The following is a 1,340-nucleotide window of genomic DNA, read 5'->3' on the forward strand; positions in this document are numbered from 1 at the left end:
TGCTAAGGGACTGCAAGGGCAGAGGCAAGGGAGCCAGATACGATGGGCAGACTAGGGGCACAGGCTGGGGGAGAAGGGGATGTAGGGTGGGAAAAAGGGGGGGGTAGAGAAGGTGGGTCAGGATGCAGGTCTGCAGGAGCTAGATGGGGAATTTGCCCCGTGGCACTGCTGGCCACAGGTGTGTGACTCACTCCCCACCTGACTGTCTGCCCCAGATAGGTAAATCAGGCTGTGAGAGCCAGCACCCCCCCCCGGGAGCCCCCCACCCAGCCAGCCAGGCTCTCCAGGCATGTCGCAACAAGGGGGACCAGCCCCCAGCCCTGCTCACTGACCCCCCAGCCTTACCTGACTTGACGGAGCAGTGGATGTGCGCCTTGGACTCGTAGTAGACCCAGTCGAAGCCAGCCTCCACGGCCAGGCGAGCCAGCATGCCGTACTTGTTGCGGTCCCGGTCCGAGGTCGTGATGTCCACGGCTCGGCCCTCGTAATGCAGTGACTCCTCCGAGTGGTGCCCGTCCTCGTCCCAGCCCTCCGTCACCCGCAGCTTCACCCCTGGCCACTGATTCATGACGGAGATGGCCAGGGAGTTCAAGCGGTCCTTGCAGCGCTGCAGGGCAGAGGGGCAGATTCAGTAGAAGCCTTTTGGAGGGGGAAGTTAGCTGCCTGGTTGGCAGGTCATATCCCACCGTGCTTCCACGAAGCCTCTCTGGGTCCTCAGACACTTTGGGAGCTGGTCCAGCAGAGGAAGATCTGAGAACATGAGGTGCCTTGTCCAGCCCATGCCCTCCAGACTCCCCACAGTGCCCAATATCCCACCATTTGACACAGCATCTCCCAAGGGTGTGCACCCCAACAGGGTACCCATCTCCTCCTCCATCTCTCCCTCAGTCCCTGGCTCATTGGAAAGCCTGCTGGGCAGCACAGCCTGGGCTGGGGTGAAACACCCTCTCTGCTCACAGGACACCTGCCCTGCGCTAGCACTGCCCCAGGGGCTCCAGCTGACAGGAGGAGGATTTGGGAGCTGAGACCCTACTGCATCCTGGCTGGGAGGATCCCCCAGGGTCCCCAGCACTGTCCCCAGGCACAAATGAAACAACCTGCCCAGGCCTCAGCACAGCTCTGCTTGATATCACTCTGCAAGTCCTGAGGCACAAGGACGCAGCGCTGGGCAGCCTCATTGCTTCATCCAGCCTCTGCTCACATGGGAAATGCCAAACCTGCCCAAGAGCTCCATTGCGCTGGAGCAGAAATGATGTGGGATAAAGCCCCCTCCACCTCTCCCTGCCACGAGGGCTGAAAAGCCAAGGTTGAGGAACAGCATCAGAACCCCAAAGCCCCAG

General features: G+C 61.3%; 1 protein-coding gene across 1 annotated transcript; it reads right to left on the reverse strand.

Annotated features, from left to right (window-relative positions):
* Positions 1-345: 345 nt before the first annotated feature.
* LOC104165678 (tiggy-winkle hedgehog protein) lies at positions 346-607 on the reverse strand (the record flags this gene model as incomplete). The annotated part of the gene is made up of 1 exon (XM_009705371.1): positions 346-607. A coding segment is annotated over one exon (262 nt), but the record flags the coding sequence as incomplete, so codon positions are not given.
* Between the last annotated feature and the right edge of the window lie 733 nt (positions 608-1,340).

This window comes from Cariama cristata, unplaced genomic scaffold, assembly GCF_000690535.1.
Source record: "Cariama cristata isolate BGI_N322 unplaced genomic scaffold, ASM69053v1 scaffold33188, whole genome shotgun sequence".
Taxonomy (NCBI): domain Eukaryota; kingdom Metazoa; phylum Chordata; class Aves; order Cariamiformes; family Cariamidae; genus Cariama; species Cariama cristata.